The sequence below is a fragment of the Macrobrachium rosenbergii genome, chromosome 36 (genome assembly GCF_040412425.1).
Source record: "Macrobrachium rosenbergii isolate ZJJX-2024 chromosome 36, ASM4041242v1, whole genome shotgun sequence".
Lineage (NCBI taxonomy): Eukaryota > Metazoa > Arthropoda > Malacostraca > Decapoda > Palaemonidae > Macrobrachium > Macrobrachium rosenbergii.
In genome coordinates this window covers 14,453,029-14,473,194 of record NC_089776.1, presented here as the reverse complement: position 1 = coordinate 14,473,194, position 20,166 = coordinate 14,453,029, and the positions used below count along the sequence as shown (strand labels likewise).

Below are 20,166 nucleotides of genomic sequence, written 5' to 3'. Positions count from 1 at the left end.
TTAGGTAAGTCACTGTAGAACTATACCCTAAAACATAAGTTTGTGTTTAGTTTCTTGTTGTTTATTACCAAAACCTGAGGGGTATTTGGAGTAAAGAATGGGGCTTGAAACTTGTGGCTTGACCTTGGACCAGAAATGTTTTTCTTTGGGGTGTTGGGATTAAAATTTGAGGGCTTAAGCCATCTCATCACCTGTCAACTTCTTTTTATAGTTCCTTGAGGAAGAAACAAGCGACCATGCTGTCAAAAAACACAAAACCCTCCCACTTCCCTGACCAAAAGGCATGGGATTTGGGCAAGGAATCATCCTGCATTGACCAACAGAAAGTAATCGACAATATGGCGGACTGCGCATGCACAATAATCACTTCCTTTTCTAGAAGGTTTGACAAAGGAAAGAACCTGGGTACAGCTTCGCTGTTGGATAAGGGAAAGGCCCTCTTATCTTTGAGTCCAGCACATACTCCATCACATGTTATACTGTTTATCATTATGACACAATACCTGGCCACAAGACTGACTAAAAGAGAATTCTTTGATATTAGTTTGGTCACCATGGAGCTCTGACAGACCCATGGAAGGTAACTCCTTGAGGACTCAACAACCACCAAAAGTTTTATTAGTAAAATAGTTGTGGTATAATGAATTCATTCATCTAACTCTTGTGTACAAACATGAGTGTTTAACAAGTTTATAAAACAAGTTTGTATAAATAATTTTTTACCAACAGTAATCACTTTAAGTATAGTGAAGTTAGAGTTGCTAGAAAGGTTACAAAGATTATAGATACAATATTATTTAATTTCCCAAATGAATCTTACAAGTAAATATAAAAATATATTTTATGAGACAAAACACCATAAATGGTAAAGATCTGCTCTACAGTCTTCATAGCTTATCAACTGATGAACAATACTTTTCAGTTAGGTATTTTTTCTTCTCTTCACAACTTCAAAACTGCAGCTTTTTGGCTAGAGAACCTGTAAAACAAGATGATGTAATAAGTATTAAAATACATAGTAGTAGTACTTATATAAAACTACTGAAGTATAAGTAAAATAATCCATAAAAATGTTTTTACAATCAACTTTGTCTACAAACCAATCAGTCATAAAGAGCCTCACTATGTACAAAAGAGACCAATCACACCACTTCAATATATTTTGAAAAAAGAAGTCCCACTGTGCAAGTTCAAGTTGGACCCATGCTGTTACATAACACATAACTAGGCCAATACATGTTGTAAATAGTGCAGGATTAGGTAATAAGGAGGAAGAGAATGAATGACCTGGATCCCTCCCAACTGTAACACGTAACTAGGCCATGACAATGTTCCAACAAATGAACATAAAAAACCAGAAAATTTATGGCCTACATCAAGAGATGAAATCTTGCAAAAGCATTCTGGTAATGCCAAGTGCCTAATCTAATGATAACGACTAGCAAAAATTATACATAAAATTTTTGCCCAGGAGGAGGAGGAGAGCACTTGAACCTCAGGGGCTTTGATCTTGAGTTGCAACTTGCATGACTGAACAGACAAGAAGGCCAGAAACTATATGTAGAAGAGGAGGACATGGCAGGAATAGCAAAGCTCTCCAAGAATAAGCAGCTTCCACTTGAAGACAGTCTTGGTCACAAACCCCGGTGCAAACAAAATACCCACCAAGAACCAACAGCATAGAGCTAACTGACATGCTCAGTGGCAGCAAGGGCAATCGGGAACACAGTTTTGAAAAGCAGATCCAAGAAGGTATCCAAAAGAAGTTCATAAGGAGGCCTAGTAACACTGCACCATGATACAGTATTACAGTCTTGGCTCTGAAGTGAAAAATTTTAAAAGTAATTTGTATTTTTCCTAACTATACAAGTTAAGTATACCTTAGTTTTACCAGACCACTGACCTGATTAACAGCTCTCTTAGGGCTGGCCCAAAGGATTAGACTTATTTTACGTGGCTAAGAACCAATTGGTTACAAACCTGGAACATATATACACATTATTCGCAAAAAATTTGCCTATTTGCAGTATTTTTCACTGAGAAATATTCACAAATTACTGTATTTTCATATAATTTTCATGACTAAATGCTTTTTTTGTGATAAAACTATTAAAATACTCTGGTATAAGCATTTTTAAAGTTTTTTTTTCACGGATTTTAGCTGTTTACAGGAGGTTGTGGTACACATTACCGCAAATACCGGGAGTCGACTGTACCTTCAGCACTGTTGGAGACCGGCCGTTCAACTTTAAGCAAGGTGGTGGAGTACATAGGTAACTAAAGACCTCGGGTGGGAGCCCCGCCCACCAGTCGGTATACACTGCACTTTGCCTTTTGGCCCAGGGACCATAATGGGGGGTGGCATGAGGTGGGCATATAACTATAAAGACCTCAGGTTTGTTTAGTTAGGAAAAATACAAAATACTTTTAAAATTGGTCATTTGTTCCTACACAATATACAAACCTTTTGGTCTTTATAATAGGAAGACTTACTTCTTGGTGGGAGGATTCTGAGTAAGCTTCTGAACTGACTGGTAGTTTGCCTCACCTGGGTTTCCTTCCTGGTCATGTAATAGCAAAGGAAGCAGACCAGCCTCTGACGTGTTGACCAGAAGTTGGAATAACTCTATGTTCAACTGCCAGGTAGGAAGACATGAGAGTAGACAGCCTACGCTACTGTCTGTCTTAATACCCGTAAAACCAACAGGTTCTTCCGGAGTGCGAGAGATGGACAAAAAAGAAATCATGCTCTTAAACACTTCTTCCTTAGTCAAGCCAGTACTAATCAAGAGTCTTCGATGCTCAGGCCGGAGATGTCAGGTCCTTTGAAGATAGCACTATGGGACTGAATGTGCCATAGTCTTCCTAGAGACCGAGGCCTCTACAGACAAGAAGACTAAGCAGGAGACCTTCTCCAGGTGAGCTTACCTGTGAGTCACATCACCTGTCTGGGATCTTGGCATTGCTCCCATGCATCGGACCATCACTCTCTCTCTCATCAAGTTGGGCCCAGGTCCGTAGACCCGGGGACTTTACTGGTGTCATGCAAGTCCATGGGACTCTGTGCAGCAGCAGAAGAACCTTAATCTGAGGCCGAAATTCGTGACACGGGGGTCTTAATTGGAGCCCCATGCACTTCTGGCGACACAAGTGTCCGTGGAGAACCGTGCACCTCCAGTGACATGTGTATCCACAAAATCCATGCGCCTGTGAATCAATTATATCAGAATACTGAATGCATAACACAAGTTTAGAGGTTGGATTTGCATTATATCACAAATGAACGTTATTTTCCAGGAGGAAAAGAGCAATACACTAATATACATCATGAAAACATAACATAAACGAATCAGTCAAACAGCAGGCACAGAAGGAAGAGTGACACAGTCTCTCTCTCTCCCCAGCCAAAAGCAAAGTGCAGTGTATACCAACTCTCTCCCTAGCCAAAAGCAAAGTACAGTGTATAGCAACTGGTGGGCGAGGCTCCCACCCATAGTTGGTAGTTAACTAAACAGCTGGTCTCCAACTGCACTGAAGGTAATTCCTATTATAAAGACCGAAAGGTTTGCATATTGTGTAGGAACAAATAAAGGTAACTCGTCATCTCTCAGTGTTTGCTGTGGGTACACCATTTACTGTTTACAACCACTTTGAATATTCTAATTTCTTAAGCTGTAGTAAAACAAAAAAATATTGGGGCTTACATTTTTTACAAGCACCTCACAAACTTCCAAGAATACTTAAAGGAAAAGTGGCATATCCTACCACTTCTTTCTAAAATACTTAAAGGAGTAAAAGATGGGTCCTTAATTACCATCTTTTAGAAGTGATAGATTTTAGAAATAAATCTCAAACTGTATGATGAATTTAAAGTTTAGTTTAAGCTATAAATAATAAGGAATTACCCTTACGTAAGGGATATCTTGACTTCTCAATTGCGGTCTATGCTACAGGTCTCTGTTACAAAAAAGATTCTGCTATTTGTCAAAAAGACCACCCCATAGCATGAGATAAACTGAGGAACTACAGTACTGTACACTGTTCTCAAACTCATTAATTGTAATTCAATGAGCACTTTGTAATTATACTAAACTAAACTATCTAGTAAACTAATTGCAATATTCTCCACAACCATTTCATTATGTAGGAAGTACTCTTAACCACACAGATGATCAACCAAAAGTACCCACCTCCAAAACCTGATTCTTCCATTATTTTCCGCTTCAGACTAGGCTTCTCTGATTCTGTCTTCTTGCGTATTGATGGCGGAAGAGGTAATAAAGGTCCAGGTGTTGGTGCTGGACTGTTACTGTAAACAAAAAATGTATGTATTTCAAAAATGTAATACAAAATTAAAAACTTCTCCAAGGGTGAAAGTCATGATATATTCATATAATAAACATTTGTTCATATGCAGAACAAACCTGGGTCTTAACTTATGGATAATTCTTCTATTGCCAGCTGGAAAACTGCTAAAAAAGAAAACAAACAAGGAATTGGTGGCAACGAGAAGGCTGATAGGCCTAGATGGCAACTGTTAAACTCCTTCACATATGAGGCAAAGAGATGACATTTCAGTTTCTTCTTTACCGCCCTTGTAGGAAAATGTCCTACGCTCGTCTCTCCGAAGCCGGTGTTTTTCTTCTTTGCCTGTTTTGTGTTTGCTTGTACTTTTGGGTGATTCTGTGTTTATGTGTGCTTTGTGCTTCTGTGTTTGATCATGCAACCCCAAGAATCATCTCGGCTTCCAGCCTCGGTCAGTCCTCCCAAACATCAGAGGAAGTCCCCTGGTGCTGATATCATTAATCCATGCCCTAATGTCATTCTTGGCCTCCTGAGCAGTGGAGGGTCTTTGCCAAGAAGAGGCAGCATAAGAGGAAGTCAGAGGCTCCATCCAGGAGGGGGTTCCCTCCTTCGATGGCTGCGTCACATGCTCCTTGTTCTGCCTCCTCTTTGCCAAATCCTCAGTTGCTCCATTTTCTCTGGAAGATTTTAACTTCCTTTTACATTGTCAAATCATACTGTACAAAGGCCCAGAAGTCTGAAGTCTGGGTGTTAAATAATCACTTATTTATCATGACAGAGGCTTTGGTTACCTTCCATAGGCTTCTATAAGCCAGAAAGAATTACCAGGTGTGCTGAACCTCCAGTCGGTTCCAGACTTTCTTTCCTCCCTCCAAAAGTGAGTCTGTCCATAAGTTAGGACACAGGTTTATTCCACATGTGAGCAAATGACAAATTTTTTAATCAAATTGTATTTTTCATATCAAACAAACCTGTGGTCTTAACTGTAGGGCCCACCTCTAGCCACTCTCAATCAAGTTACCTGGGCTGGAAGAAACTGAAGCATCATATCTTACACTAATATGCGAAGGACTTTGACAGTTGCCACCTAGGCTTATCAGCCTACCTCACTGCCACCAATTCTTTGTTTGTTTTCTTTATACCGGTTTTCCAGCTGGCACTTGAAGAATTATCCATAAGTTAAGACTGCAGGTTTGTTAGCAATGAAAAACACAAACTGATTAAAAAATTTGACATTCTTCATATGCGGAACAAACAATGAAAAGCATTTTTATGCATCTCTACTAATAATAAATGTGAATTCCTTTTAAGATTCGCCAAAAAGCTATGATGGTGGGTAGCAACAAACATGAATCTAACTTGTGCCTAAAAATATGTTATTCACAGAGACAGCAAAGACTTGCAATGCCTATATAAGGCCTGTAATACTGTTTAAGAAAAAACATGGGCATTACAAAGAAAAAGGAGTGGATTTTGAAAAGGTGACTTAATAATGTCCTGACTCATGACTGGATTGCAGTGGGAAAATCAAATTACAAGAAAGATGGAGAGATTTGGCCTGGAAAACAGTGTGCTTTCAAAGACTGAGGTGGTTTGGACATGCTATAAGAAGGGATGTGGAACATTCAGACAAAAAGCAGTATATATGACAGCAGTAGGATGAAGATCAGTAGGAAGGCCTAGGAAATAATAAAAGGGGACAGATGAAGACCTAGTCTTGATGATAGCTCAGGCAAAATGACTGCACGACGGAGGAGAGTGAAGGAAGCTCATTTCATGACTAACTCATAAAGGGAAAAGCATTTTCTAAGATGACAATTTGTTAACATATGAAGTAATACTATTCTATACACTAAATGACATACCTGAAATAAGCCATCTTTAATGCCTGTGTACAATTACACCTTTTTAAAGGATTAATCATTAACAATGACCCTAGGAGCTCCAGTAAATCTTCTCTAGCCGCAGGAAATAAATCTCTCAGTGGAGAACCTTCAAAGTGCTTGAAGGCTACATAATCAGGTAACTTTGTTAAATCCTGGAAACAAAACACCATAAAAGTTAAATCAGTAGTTATAACAAGTGATAATTAATTAAAGAATGCCAACCAAAATTTCTGCACAGTACCTAAATTTCTAGACAAGGAAGAATCAGAGAAAATATACCTTCCAATTTTCTTCTGTAGGTGTACCTAAGGCAGTAAAGATCCTCGTAAGCTGATCTAAGTCAGAGTCTCCAGGAAAATATGGGCAGCGAACCAGCATCTCAGCTAGAATACAACCTACGGCCCACATGTCAACACCAGTTCCATAAGACCGTGCTCCAAACAACAGCTCAGGACTCCTAAAATTTAATAGGACTTATTAAGATTTAAAAAAAAAAAAGTTTCCTAGGCTCAATAAATGAAACAAATTAGATATCCTAGTAACTAAAGAAAATATGAAATGAGAAGGAAGACTGTGTATAGTATAATACTCTTTCCTCTTCTACACTAAAATTAACACAGCAAAGAATACACCTCACACTAAAGAACGAAAGTGTTCTTGTATGTATTGTACAATAACCATCACATCACTTGATATCAATAAAAGTGAAATGATAATTAAATGGAATACTGGAATATTCTTGAGGAAATACTCATACATTTTCTCTTACAAAGAAATATTTAATAGAATAGAATAAGAACATTTGACAAATGAAACACTTTCCTTAGAAGGAAAAGTTCTTGGCTGGTACTAACCAAAGCTTGTAAACTTTGAATAACCATCCAGTACAGTACCTGGTTATTTAGCCTTAACCAAGCATATTAAAATACATTTTACTTGTGGGCAAAATTTTTGCTTCATTCAACCTCTCACTAAAGCATTGTAGCAAAGAAAATCAATTACACCACAAGCATTTAACATTCTCATGAATAAAGTTTCAAGGATTCTAACAAATCCAGACATGCATAATAGAAAATTACAACTTACCGATACCATCTTGTTACTACTTGATGTGAATACTGTCTATTAGGTGAGCCAAAGAATCGTGCCAGACCAAAATCACCAATCTTCAATATGCCTTCACAGTTGACTAGTAAGTTATTTGGCTTCAAATCCTGCAAAAGAAAATTGAATTACTATACTTAAATTATATTATTTTTAGCATACAAATTACCATTTTCTAAGGGAAAGCAAATTGGTTCATTCTAAGAAATTCCTCAATGACACCAAACAATATTCTTTAATATAATTTCCAGTTCCTCAACAATAAACACATTCTTACTGGCTAGCTCTATGTGTATAGATGTGATTCAGTGGTCTAAGTATAGTAGTCTTTTCTGCATTCCATGCCCTTGCACATTTATCACAAGACAAGATTTATCACCAGTATTGTAGCATAGAGAAATAAACACCAGTGATCCACTAGTATAAAAAGCTGTTTTGACCTTTATGAAAACAATTATACTACTAGTATGGATATTCGCAGGCCTTAGAAAACAGCCTTCGTTGTAAGAAGGTGATGCACTGCTTCCTGTCCTGAAAGTTACATTTTTCCATCACCTAGTGACTTAACAATCGTAGCATCCTATCCTGTCTCAACAAAAGGGCAGCAAGGCACTGCTTCCATGGCGAGTATGCAAGGAATGACAAAGGTGCTTAATCTTGCCAAAAGCTCAAGCTTGAAAATGGCTCAATTTTTTTATTCATAGCTACTAGTTGTTTCCTTATTCAAATGATTTAAAAGAAAAATTAAATAACTTTACAAATGAAAAACAAAAGAGTAATTCATGGTCAACTGAAATCATTGTTTATAAAACAATAAATCAAATTTCAGTAACAACTGCGGTAAGTATACTTGCGGGAAAACCACATGAAACCAGCAATTTTACATTTCTCTTTCTGTATGAAAACTCTGAATAAATATAAATGATAGTCATGAATGCAACTTATGATTTATGTCAAAACACCTAACAACAAAAGCACATCTAAACATAAAAATTCTGATAAGGGCAAGAATTTAACATGCACACAGATCAGATGCCGTCTCACCCTATGAAGGATCCAATGAAGATGTAAGTACTCAAGACCGCGTAATGTCTGTATTATATAGGCTTTGATATTTGAAGGAGTTAGAATGATGTGTTCAGTATCCTTGATAATGACCTGCAAAAGATTTTTGTAAATGTCAATGGTAAAATAGTTCTCACTCATCAAGTTTCAGCTTTGTCAAAATGAAAGACAAATCATACAAGATGAAACTGTTTTACACTATAGCTGTATATACATATCACACAAAGGACTGTATACAATACTGTGAAACAAAAAAGACGTCACCTCCAAGTCAGTATCCATAAAGTCAAAGACAAGTGAAACATTGGACTTGTATCCAAAAACATCTAAAAGACCAATTAGATTTGGATGATGGACTTCTTGCAGGAGTTTTATTTCTCTTAAAGCTGTGCGATTTATGCCATCCCGTGCTTCTTCTCTACTTCCCAGTTTAATCTAATGAAAATTAAAAGGAAGTGAGCATCAGTTTTTAATGGTTTTAAAAAGAGAAAAGAGAAATAATGAATGAGTTTAAAAAGAACATTTTTTAGGTTTGATGAGTTTAAAAAAAATATTTTTAGATCTGAAGTGATAAAATTAAAATAATGTTCACAATACAGATGCAAGATATTCCTTCAAAATGGGACATGCAAATCTCTTGTAAATCAATTTCTAAATATCAATATGATGATGACTGGAAATTCTTGTTACATTACTTGAGGTACTCTGTACCTTGTAATTAAATTCCTAAGATGCTTCAAAAGATAAGCTTCTCAAGATCATCATTACCTGTTCTTTAGATTTACATTATACTCATTTAGTCTAGTTTTCCTTTCAGATTGCATAGCATTCACTAAATGTTTGCCACTCAGAGGCTGACTGATATACTGGGACTAAAATGAACTATTACAGGATTCAAGGTCCCAAATCTGCCTGATATTAAAACTACAATGCCTGCTTTACATATGATAAAATATGCAGAGACTACAATCTTTATTCAAATTAGATAACATAGGTTTCCTCCACAGATTATCCATATGGTAAAACCTAAGATAACCACCAACAACGAAGACTTACCTTTTTCACAGCAACAATCTGTTTTGTTTCTATGTCCAAAGCTTTATAGACTGTAGCAAACTGCAAAAGAAAAACCTAAATCAGTTTAAACAATCATATTTATTAAAAATTATTACTGCACAAATATTTTTTCAATAGTATTTTTAAATGGAATCAAGTCAGTTTATTGTAATTAAAATCAATAAATGATTACAAAGAGACACAACATATGGTATTAAGTTTAATTTATACTGGAATTTTGATGTTCCCTAACATACAAACATGCACTTTACTTTCCAAAGCACAGAAAATATACAATACTGAACTAAAATACAGTATCCACTATTTGAGTGATATCTTGGGTATATAATGGAGAGCTGGGTATATAATGGAGAGCAAACACTACCAGCGTTTAACCCTTAATGGACAGCCGGGCTCTTTTGGTCCCCATTAATTGCATGTGACACTCTCCTGTTCAGTTCATATGATTACTGTTATTTTACACCATAATTTTTTAATGAATCTTGTGCGAAAATGCTTCTATCACTTGAATAGGACATAAATGACTACAGTATACGGCAACACTCACACCTCAGATCAGGATACAGGGAAATTAGGGTGACTTGAGATTTCACTGGGGAATGTCCCAGGACATCTTGTATGTATTTGCCCATAAATAAACTCAAGGACTGCCGCTGGTTTCATTTCTTATCTTTTACAATAGTAGGCTATGTCAGCTATAATTGTAATTTTACAAAATGAAGTATAAAAAGAATTTAAAAAACAATACAGTAACTCACTAAAAGGTACAACATCTCCCCATCCCAGTATTTCACATAAATATTTTGCCATAAATATATACTCGGGGACTGATGATGATTTTAGTTCTTACCTGTTATGATATTATGTGAGGTGTAACTGTAACTTTTCAAAAAAAAAAACATTAGAAAGAACATGTATAACTTGCTGAAATCAGGATAATTTTACAAGTTTCTTGGAAAAGAGGCCCCACACAGGGTTGGAAATATGCATCCACTTTTCAATTTCCAGTGGAAGGTACAGAAGATTTTTTCTATTTTTTTCTTATACTATGTGCAGTTGCAAATCCTTCTCTTTCCAGTGATGTGTTTTTCTTAAATTGGCCAACCTTAAAGTCTGCCTGGTCTAGGAGTGTTAATGTATATTTCAGCCAAACCTGTAAGGGCTAAGGGAAAACATAAGCCCAATTACTACCAAGAAAGATGGAAGCCCATTGTACAATCTTTTTTTAGGAGGGCAGATGTCCATGAGCAAGTAAACGAGCACCCTGCCTCTCCTTCTTTGTTAGAAGTTAAGTTTATTTTGATTGCACTAGATATGAAAAGAACCAAATGCAAGTCTAACTTCATTAAAAAATGTAACTATGAAGAGAAAATCACTAGAGTAGGTTAGGATGCCAACCCTGTGTTCACTCTATGATTTATGGCACCTTGGATCAGGCTGGGTGGGGATATCAAGGCAGACAAAGCCCTTAGATTAGGTTTGACCTTGCATGCTGTAATACATTACATTATGTCAGGTTAGAATGCACCCCTGTATTTTACTATTTTGTATTACCCAAGTTTCTCATTCCAGTCTCTCATTATTCTTATGACTTGGAGAGTGACCAATGATTAATCAAGTACCTACGGCAGGATTTAATATAAAATTCAATGAAATCACATTAAAGCTACCATAAAAACTATATTTCCCACAACAGCTTAATACTTGTTTATAGATATATATAAGCAGCCTTCACCTACAAAAGCTAACGTATACCAAAAGTATCCAGAAATGTCTGTAATTATGGATAATTTCTGAAACATGTAGTATTACATTACAAAGAGCCCGCATTTACTTAGTTATCTTTGCATTGTTACATCTTATCAATTTTAAACGATTTTCTTACATACCAGTTCCATCGGAACCATGCAGTTAGGCTACCAGATATCTGCTCACTGAAACTCCATCTGGTATCAAGTTGGATAGGACTTGGCAAAGTGTGTCAGGTCAGGTAAGGAAAAGGCGTCCTATGTAAGGTTAGATTATAAAAAGGCATCCTATATTGGGTTAAGTTAGAAAAGATTGCTTTCACATGGCAATCAAATATGTCTTTCAAAAAAGGTACAATGATGGCTATAGGCTACATTTGCCTGTTTATATACAGTAGAACTGAACTGTTACCACAGTCTATTTCCCATCTGTCACTGACTGGAATATTTAACGTCTTTTGCTCATTTTTGTTTGTTTGTCTTTTTTTTAGTTTTAAGATATTTACCAACTTTTCTTTATACTTTTACTTTCATCTCCCAGCCAGGTTAACGCACAGCATCTATGGTAAGTCTGGTTAGGTCCTGCTCCCTATGAAAGGTAGAACTATACAACAGCTCCGCATGAGGTATTACCTTGGAAATTGACTTTTTCTTGGCTTTAGTATTTTGGTTCCCTACCAACAATTTACAATTATTTTTGTGGGTTGACTGTAATTAACCTCAGAACTGATATGTTATTGTATGCTGGGCATCCTGGAATGCAATCACACATGTGCAGTGTTATGGGGGAACTTTTGGTAAAAAGTGGAGTTTCCTTCACCGGGGGAATCCGGAGACTAACACAGCCTACTAAGTTAGTTTAGATAGGGTGCGCTGGTTAGTATGGTTCCTTTTATAATAGGTTTCCTTAGCCAATCCCTTCTTGAACATATGGCTCCCTAATGACTTGCACATACACAGAACCATTCCATAACAACATCGTTTCCAAAACCTTGCATTTCCAAAGGGTTCCCAACCATGTTGAGTAGATATGAGGTTAATAATAACTGACCAACAATAAACAACATCACCTCCTGCATCAGCAACACTAAAAGTATAGGAAAAAACAATTTCCAAAAGTAATCCGTGCGGAGCTATTCTTCAGTTTTACACTCTGGAATGCCAAGTAATCCCAATAGCCTACGTCTATATACAATTTAGGGTATTATTACAGTTTCGGTCAAATTCGGATATCTAATTTTTTTTACTTGCTATCATATATTTTTGTCATGATTCATAAAATACTATGATCTTCCGCAAGTTAAGAGTTACGGAGATATTTGCCGATGAATATTGTGCCTTGTTGTTATCGCATTAAAGGATGCGTTTATGCTGCCATGTCAGTTTTTCTGCTGATGCGTTTTTGTTTTTGTCAATGTATTGTGGGTAAAAATGCCTAATCGTTTTTTTTTTGGTTTGAATTATAAGTACGGTACAAATGCTGAAACCTCAGGTAGTTAGTCCACGGGAGACTGGTGCAATCAAATATGTCTTTCAAAAAAGGTACAATGATGGCTATAGGCTACATTTGCCTGTTTATATACAGTAGAACTGAACTGTTACCACAGTCTATTTCCCATCTGTCACTGACTGGAATATTTAACATCTTTTGCTCATTTTTGTTTGTTTGTCTTTTTTTAGTTTTAAGATATTTACCAACGTTTTTCTTTATACTTTTACTTTCATCTCCCAGCCATTCAGCATCTATGGTAAGTCTTTCTTCAGGTCCTGCTCCCTATGAAAGGTAGAACTATACAACAGCTCAATGGTATTACTTTGAAATTGACTTTTTCTTGGCTTTAGTATTTTGGTTCCCTACCAACAATTTACAATTATTTTTGTGGGTTGACTGTAATTAACCTCAGAACTGATATGTTATTGTATGCTGGGCATCCTGGAATGCAATCACACATGTGCAGTGTTATGGGGGAACTTTTGGTAAAAGTGGAGTTTCCTTCACTGGGAACCAGGAGACTAACACAGCCTACTAAGTTAGTTTAGATAAGGGTACGCTGGGTTAGTATGGTTCCTTTTATAATAGGTTTCCTTAGTAATCCCTTCTTGAACATATGGCTTCTAATGACTTGCACATACACAGAACCATTCCATAACAACATCGTTTCCAAAATTTTGCATTTCCAAAGGGTTCCCAACCATGTTGAGTAGATATGAGGTTAATAATAACTGACCAACAATAAACAACATCACCTCCTGCATCAGCAACACTAAAAGTATAGGAAAAAACAATTTCCAAAAGTAATCTTGAGCTATTCTTCAGTTTACACTCTGCTGTAATCCCAATAGCCTACGTCTATATACAATTTAGGTATTATTACAGTTTTGGTCAAATTCGGATATCTAATATTTTTTACTTGCTATCATATAGGTTTTGTCATGATTCATAAAAAATACTTTACTCTCATCTTCCGCAAGTTAAGAGTTACGGAGATATTTGCCGATGAATATTGTGCCTTGTTGTTATCGCAAGGATGCGTTTATCTGCCATGTCAGTTTTTCTGCTGATGATCCATTTTTGTTTTTGTCAATGTATTGTGGGTAAAAATCTAATCGCTTTTTGTTTTTCGTTATGAATTATAAACGGTCACAAATGCTGAAACCTCAGGTAGTTAGTCCACGGAGACTGGAGGCAATCAAATATGTCTTTCAAAAAAGGTACAATGATGGCTCAAGGCTACATTTGCCTGTTTATAACAGTAGAACTGAACTGTTACTACAGTCTATTTCCCATCTGTCACTGACTGGAATATTTAACGTCTTTTGCTCATTTTTGTTTGTTTGTCTTTTTTTTAGTTTTAAGATATTTACCAACTTTTCTTTATACTTTTACTTTCATCTCCCAGCCAGGTTAACGCACAGCATCTATGGTAAGTCTGGTTAGGTCCTGCTCCCTATGAAAGGTAGAACTATACAACAGCTCCGCATGAGGTATTACCTTGGAAATTGACTTTTTCTTGGCTTTAGTATTTTGGTTCCCTACCAACAATTTACAATTATTTTTGTGGGTTGACTGTAATTAACCTCAGAACTGATATGTTATTGTATGCTGGGCATCCTGGAATGCAATCACACATGTGCAGTGTTATGGGAACTTTTGGTAAAAGTGGAGTTTCCTTCACTGGGAATCCGGAGACTAAAACACAGCCTACTAAGTTAGTTTAGATTGGGGTACGCTGGGTTAGTATGGTTCCTTTTATAATAGGTTTCCTTAGCCAATCCCTTCTTGAACATATGGCTCCCTAATGACTTGCACATACACAGAACCATTCCATAACAACATCGTTTCCAAAACCTTGCATTTCCAAAGGGTTAACCATGTTGAGTAGATATGAGGTTAATAATAACTGACCAACAATAAACAACATCACCTCCTGCATCAGCAACACTAAAAGTATAGGAAAAACAATTTCCAAAAAAGTAAACCTAACGGAGCTATTCTTCAGTTTTACACTCTGGAAATAATCCCAATAGCCTACGTCTATATACAATTTAGGTATTATTACAGTTTCGGTCAAATTCGGATATCTAATATTTTTTTACTTGCTATCATATATTTTTGTCATGATTCATACGAAATACTTACTCGCATCTTCCGCAAAGTTAAGAGTTACGGAGATATTTGCCGATGAATATTGTGCCTTGTTGTTATCGCAAGGACTGTTTTATGCTGCCATGTCAGTTTTTCTGCTGATGCGTTTTTGTTTTTGTCAATGTATTGTGGGTAAAAATGCCTAATCGTCTTTTGTTTTTCGTTATGAATTATAAGTACGGTACAAATGCTGAAACCTCAGGTAGTTAGTCCACTGGAGACTGGAGGCAATCAAATATGTCTTTCAAAAAAGGTACAATGATGGCTATAGGCTACATTTGCCTGTTTATATACAGTAGAACTGAACTGTTACCACAGTCTATTTCCCATCTGTCACTGACTGGAATATTTAACGTCTTTTTGCTCATTTTTGTTTGTTTGTCATTTTTTTTAGTTTTAAGATATTTACCAACTTTTCTTTATACTTTTACTTTCATCTCCCAGCCAGGTTAAACTGCATCTATGGTAAGTCTGGTTAGGTCCTGCTCCCTATGAAAGGTCTATACAACAGCTCCGCATGAGGTATTACTTGGAAATTGACTTTTCTTGGCTTTAGTATTTTGGTTCCCTACCAACAATTTACAATTATTTTTGTGGGTTGACTGTAATTAACCTCAGAACTGATATGTTATTGTATGCTGGGCATCCTGGAATGCAATCACACATGTGCAGTGTTATGGGGGAACATTTTTTTGGTAAAAGTGGAGTTTCCTTCATGGGGGAATCCGGAGACTAACACAGCCTACTAAGTTAGTTTAGATAAGGGTACGCTGGGTTAGTATGGTTCCTTTTATAATAGGTTTCCTTAGCCAATCCCTTCTTGAACATATGGCTCCCTAATGACTTGCACATACACAGAACCATTCCATAACAACATCGTTTCCAAAACCTTGCATTTCCAAAGGGTTCCCAACCATGTTGAGTAGATATGAGGTTAATAATAACTGACCAACAATAAACAACATCACCTCCTGCATCAGCAACACTAAAAGTATAGGAAAAAACAATTTCCAAAAGTAATCCCTCATGGGAGCTATTCTTCAGTTTTACACTTGGAATGCCAAGTAATCCCAATAGCCAATCTATATACAATTTAGGGTATTATTACAAGGTCAAATTCGGATATCTAATATTTTTTACTTGCTATCATATATTTTTTGTCATGATTCATTTGGCATCTTCCGCTAAGTTAAGAGTTACGGAGATATTTGCCGAGCGCGATATATTTGTTATTTTGACAAATTACTCGTGCAATATTGTGCCTTGTTGTTATCGCAAGGATCGTTTATGCTGCAAATGTCAGTTTTTCTGCTGATGCGTTTTTGTTTTTTGTCAATGTATTGTGGGTAAAAATGCCTAATCGTCTTTTGTTTTTCGTTATGAATTATAAGTACGGTACAAATGCTGAAACCTCAGGTAGTTAGTCCACGGGAGACTGGAGGCAATCAAATATGTCTTTCAAAAAAGGTACAATGATGGCTATAGGCTACATTTGCCTGTTTATATACAGTAGAACTGAACTGTTACCACAGTCTATTTCCCATCTGTCACTGACTGGAATATTTAACGTCTTTTGCTCATTTTTGTTTGTTTGTCTTTTTTTTAGTTTTAAGATATTTACCAACTTTTCTTTATACTTTTACTTTCATCTCCCAGCCAGGTTAAACGCTAGCATCTATGGTAAGTCTGGTTAGGTCCTGCTCCTATGAAAGGTAGAACTATACAACAGCTCATGAGGTATTTTACCTTGAAATTGACTTTTCTTGGCTTTAGTATTTTGGTTCCCTACCAACAATTTACAATTATTTTTTGTGGGTTGACTGTAATTAACCTCAGAACTGATATGTTATTGTATGCTGGGCATCCTGGAATGCAATCACACATGTGCAGTGTTATGGGGAACTTTTGGTAAAAGTGGAGTTTCCTTCACGGGGAATGGAGAATAACACAGCCTACTAAGTTAGTTTAGATAAGGGTACGCTGGGTTAGTATGGTTCCTTTTATAATAGGTTTCCCTTATTAATCCCTTCTTGAACATATGGCTCCCTAATGACTTGCACATACACAGAACCATTCCATAACAACATCGTTTCCAAAACCTTGCATTTCCAAAGGGTTCCCAACCATGTTGAGTAGATATGAGGTTAATAATAACTGACCAACAATAAACAACATCACCTCCTGCATCAGCAACACTAAAAGTATAGGAAAAAACAATTTCAAAAGTAATCCGTGCGGAGCTATTCTTCAGTTTTACACTCTGGAAATAAGTAATCCCAATAGCCTATATCTATATACAATTTAGGGTATTATTACAGTTTCGGTCAAATTCGGATATCTAATATTTTTACTTGCTATCATATATTTTGTCATGATTCATACGAAATATTTTACTCGCATGATTTCCGCAAGTTAAGAGTTACGGAGATATTTGTTGATGAATATTGTGCATCTTGTTGTTATCGCAAGGATGCGTTTATGCTGCCATGTCAGTTTTTCTGCTGATGCGTTTCCTTTTTTGTCAATGTATTGTGGGTAAAAATGCCTAATCGTCTTTTGTTTTTCGTTATGAATTATGTACGGTACAAATGCTGAAACCTCAGGTAGTTGTCCACGGAGACTGGAGGCAATCAAATATGTCTTTCAAAAAAAGGTACAATGATGGCTTAGGCTACATTTGCCTGTTTATATACAGTAGAACTGAACTGTTACCACAGTCTATTTCCCATCTGTCACTGACTGGAATATTTAACGTCTTTTGCTCATTTTTGTTTGTTTGTCTTTTTTTAGTTTTAAGATATTTACCAACTTTTCTTTATACTTTTACTTTCATCTCCCAGCCAGGTTAGCGCACAGCATCTATGATAAGTCTTGTTAGGTCCTGCCCCCCTATGAAAGGTAGAACTATACAACAGCTTCACATGAGGTATTACCTTGAAATTGACTTTTCTTGGCTTTAGTATTTTGGTTCCCTACCAACAATTTACAATTATTTTTGTGGGTTGACTGTAATTAACCTCAGAACTGATATGTTATTGTATGCTGGGCATCCTGGAATGCAATCACACATGTGCAGTGTTATGGGGGAACTTTTGGTAAAAAGTGGAGTTTCCTTCACCGGGGGAATCCGGAGACTAACACAGCCTACTAAGTTAGTTTAGATAAGGGTACGCTGGGTTAGTATGGTTCCTTTTATAATAGGTTTCCTTAGCCAATCCCTTCTTGAACATATGGCTCCTAATGACTTGCACAGAAACAATACAGAAACCATTCCATAACAACATCGTTTCCAAAACCTTGCATTTCCAAAGGGTTCCCAACCATGTTGAGTAGATATGAGGTTAATAATAACTGACCAACAATAAACAACATCACCTCCTGCATCAGCAACACTAAAAGTATAGGAAAAAACAATTTCCAAAAGTAATCCGTGCGGAGCTATTCTTCAGTTTTACACTCTGGAATGCCAAGTAATCCCAATAGCCTACGTCTATATACAATTTAGGGTATTATTACAGTTTCGGTCAAATTCGGATATCTAATATTTTTTTACTTGCTATCATATATTTTTGTCATGATTCATACGAAATACTTACTCGCATCTTCCGCAAGTTAAGAGTTACGGAGATATTTGCCGATGAATATTGTGCCTTGTTGTTATCGCAAGGATGCGTTTATGCTGCCATGTCAGTTTTTCTGCTGATGCGTTTTTGTTTTTTGTCAATGTATTGTGGGTAAAAATGCCTAATCGTCTTTTGTTTTTCGTTATGAATTATAAGTACGGTACAAATGCTGAAACCTGATTGGTTGCTTTTTCAAGAATATCCAATTAACTGCGATTTTGGAATAAGCCGGCTTTTTCTACAAAAGTGCGCTTCAGTTGACTGCCATGGATTCCGTCAAAACGTCTGCAGTGGGTGTTCTCTGTCTTACTTTGAGGCTATTGGTCGTTTCCAGGGACATTACAATGGAACTCCACAGGTTTGAATACCTTTCTTCGTGAACATTTAGTACTACCATCTATTTAAGGTAAGTGAAGTGGTTAACGAAAAGGGTAACATTGCAGTTTCGCCGTGAATTTCACCGAAACTGTAACTAGACGTTAGGGGTAAAATTTCGTTCCCTGTAACCCCTGTGGCAGGCAAGCGCCAAGAGCGCAATATTGCCAGAACATACGAGCTTGCAACAATCATTTCAAATGTGCATAAGCCGGCGAATTTTGCACCACCCAAACTGAGAGCGGTACCCATGGCGCCATGTATCTCTAAATCTAATCATTTGCGGTAGAAATAAAGGTCAGATTCGTTGAAAGTACACTATTTAAGCCAGGGAAAATGTAATTTTATATAGGAAATGTGAATTTGACCGAAACTGTAAATTTACCCAATTTAGTAGGCTACTGGCAGAGCCTATAACCTATGTAAATAAATGCCAACTCCTGCATAATAATCCCTTTGACTAAGTTACTATTTTAGGCTACGATTTTGTCATGAAAATTAAATTATCGAAGAATTTATTCGAATAAATCGGGCTGCCGTTGGCATACCGGAATGAAGGTTTGTTGACCTAACGTACCTGACCCTCTCCTAAGAAGTCTATTTTCTCGTATCTCTTCAACTTCTCTTCTATCCTTATTCTACTCGTCTGCCGCTTTTCCCCGTCCACTTCCATCGTGAGGACTCGGCTGACCTCGAAGAGATATAATCAAGAGGTCAGTTCAAAATATGACCATTCGCTTAGCGGTCGACGGCTGGGAGTAGTAGTAGTAGTATTGAGAGGCGTTTCCCCTTATAACGGCACCTCAGTTTTCTTCATCTGTGTTTTCTAACTTTTTATGGTGGGTTTCTTTTCCTTCTTTCTCGTTTTCCTTCATTTTTTACTGCAAATATCTTGAAATGCATGTATTGCTTTACTTTTGACATTAAATATCTTAACATTTATGTATTGTTTTCATTAAATAATATGTTTTTGCATATGGGCGAGTGATTTATTTTAATAAATTCTTAAGTTTCCTTTTCATGACAAAATCGGTGCAAAAAATTGTAAGTCAACTTAGGCTAAAGGGTTATCACCCTATAGACATCAGTGAACTAATTATAGCATAGACTTAGGTCTATGTTCATTTCACTATGTTATAGTAATCCTTTTTTTATACACAGTATCTCTTTTCAGTATTCTTGGCAAAACCTCAATGATACATTGTAAAAGTACTGTTTTGGTCAGTTTTACATTTCTTAATATTCTTCTCTGGTAATAGTAATCAATTACTCCATCCTTATATTTACTCCTCTCTTATTCTTGTTCATTTTCTTAAATAATTCTACTGACTTCCACC

The 20,166-nt window shown here is 36.5% G+C and overlaps 1 protein-coding gene across 1 annotated transcript; it reads right to left on the bottom strand.

Moving 5' to 3' along the window:
• Window positions 1-779: 779 nt before the first annotated feature.
• On the bottom strand, window positions 780-19,709 carry Cdk7 (Cyclin-dependent kinase 7). Its single transcript, XM_067134678.1, has 9 exons — window positions 19,407-19,709; window positions 9,417-9,476; window positions 8,625-8,795; window positions 8,340-8,453; window positions 7,278-7,405; window positions 6,471-6,648; window positions 6,171-6,343; window positions 4,191-4,309; window positions 780-979 (listed from the first exon to the last, which is right to left on the bottom strand). The coding sequence occupies exons 1-9, from the start codon at window positions 19,500-19,502 to the stop codon at window positions 951-953; spliced, it is 1,068 nt and encodes a 355-aa protein (XP_066990779.1). The 5' UTR covers window positions 19,503-19,709; the 3' UTR covers window positions 780-950.
• Between the last annotated feature and the right edge of the window lie 457 nt (window positions 19,710-20,166).

Excerpts from the sequence above, each read along its gene's own strand:
- Cdk7 (XM_067134678.1), bottom strand. The coding sequence starts at position 19,502 with ATGGAAGTGGACGGGGAAAAGCGGCAGACGAGTAGAATAAGGATAGAA. Across the intron at positions 6,344-6,470 it reads CTACAGAAGAAAATTGGAAG|GATTTAACAAAGTTACCTGA; the intron begins GTATATTTTCTC and ends TTTTGTTTCCAG. Across the intron at positions 4,310-6,170 it reads TTAAAGATGGCTTATTTCAG|TAACAGTCCAGCACCAACAC; the intron begins GTATGTCATTTA and ends TTTTGTTTACAG.